The sequence below is a fragment of the Myotis davidii genome, unplaced genomic scaffold (assembly GCF_000327345.1).
Source record: "Myotis davidii unplaced genomic scaffold, ASM32734v1 scaffold609, whole genome shotgun sequence".
NCBI classification, from domain to species: Eukaryota; Metazoa; Chordata; class Mammalia; order Chiroptera; family Vespertilionidae; genus Myotis; species Myotis davidii.
Window position 1 is genome coordinate 872,834 of NW_006300164.1, and position 1,293 is coordinate 874,126.

A 1,293-nucleotide genomic window follows, 5' to 3' on the forward strand; every position below is an offset into this window, starting at 1 on the left:
TGCCTCATTGTTCTTCCTTCTGCAGCCGGGAGACGGAGGGAGGCTGAGCTGAGGGCAGGTGAGAGGGACAAGCTCCTGGCTTGGTGACAGGTGTAGCTGGCAGGGAGCCTCGGGGAGCAGAGAAATGCCCCGACGGAGGGACTTGTCCTTCTCTAAAGAGGAGGGCACTTCGAGAACAAAAGCATGAGTGGGTTTGGTCCTATGCAAGGGGGCAGGGCCACGGAGAACACCGGGTGAAAGAAGATTCAGTCAGAAAAAGCTGCTGACCAGCTGCCCATCCCCTTGGCCCCCAGGGACCCGGTGGGCATCTCGGGGGCCCCCAGTCCCGCTTCTCCTCCCCTGCTCCCTGGTGCAGTGCTGGGGTGTCCTCTGCACCTTTCTCTCTGTCCCCCCACCTCCCCACCCTGTGCCCGGGCTCTTCCTTCCAGGCCTCCTGGCCCTGAGTGGCTGGAGCCCCCTATTCCACCACCTCCAGATGTGCCCCCATCACCTACACCCAACAGGTCCCCGGACGACATGCTGTGCCCCCGAGAGGCGGCCCCCCTGTGCTGGGCATGGCAGGCCTCCAGGAAGCACCCCCTGGCCCCAGCCCTGCCTGTACCCCATCCCATCCAGTCCTGCTTACTCTCAGGGTCCACTGCTCCAGCCGAGTGTCCCTCCTCTCTGCCCCCACCTGGGGGCCCAGACAGGCAGCTCCAAATGTCCTGTTCCCACCTGTCCACTCGGACCCGCCAGTGCCGGCCCTGCTCCGCCTCCCTCCAGGGATCCCTCCAGACGGTGCCCACCAGCTCGGCTCCTCAGTCCAGCAGCCCCTGGGTGGGGGGTGGCGGGCGGGGGGTGACCTGCATGCGGGGCCCTGCACCTCCCCTCACAGCAGCCCGGCCAGAGCCCAGGGCTGGTGGCCAAGCCACCGAGGGATGAGGGTCACTGGGCACCAGGCGTGGGGAAGGGCGTGGGAGCCATGCAGGTGCCCCCCCAAAAGCGGGGGCAGTGCAGGAGGCGCATGCCCACACCTGGCTGGACCCTGCCCTCCCAGGTGGCCCGTCTCAGGCCAGGAGCAGGACCCCAGGCTGACTTCAGACTCAGCACCAATTGGGGGAGCAGGCAGCCTGGGGGGCCAGGGGACCCGAGTCACGTCCCTGCCTGCACCCCGCCCCCAGGTGGCCTTCATCCACTTCTTCTTCAACGTGGCTGGCATTCTGCTGTGGTACGTGGTGCCCGTCCTGCGCCTGCCCATCCCGCTGGCCAAGCACTTCGGGGACCTGACGGCGCGCTACCGCTGGGTGGCGGTGG

At 67.4% G+C, this 1,293-nt stretch overlaps 1 protein-coding gene across 1 annotated transcript in view; it reads left to right on the forward strand.

Annotated features, from left to right (window-relative positions):
* SLC34A3 (solute carrier family 34 (type II sodium/phosphate cotransporter), member 3) overlaps positions 1-1,293 on the forward strand; it is a 6,799-nt gene that overhangs the window by 3,511 nt on the left and 1,995 nt on the right. The window contains exons 10-11 of the mRNA XM_015572348.1: positions 26-58; positions 442-1,289. Coding sequence (XP_015427834.1) covers positions 26-58; positions 442-1,289 — 881 coding nt within the window. The remainder of the gene's footprint in view (positions 1-25; positions 59-441; positions 1,290-1,293) is intronic.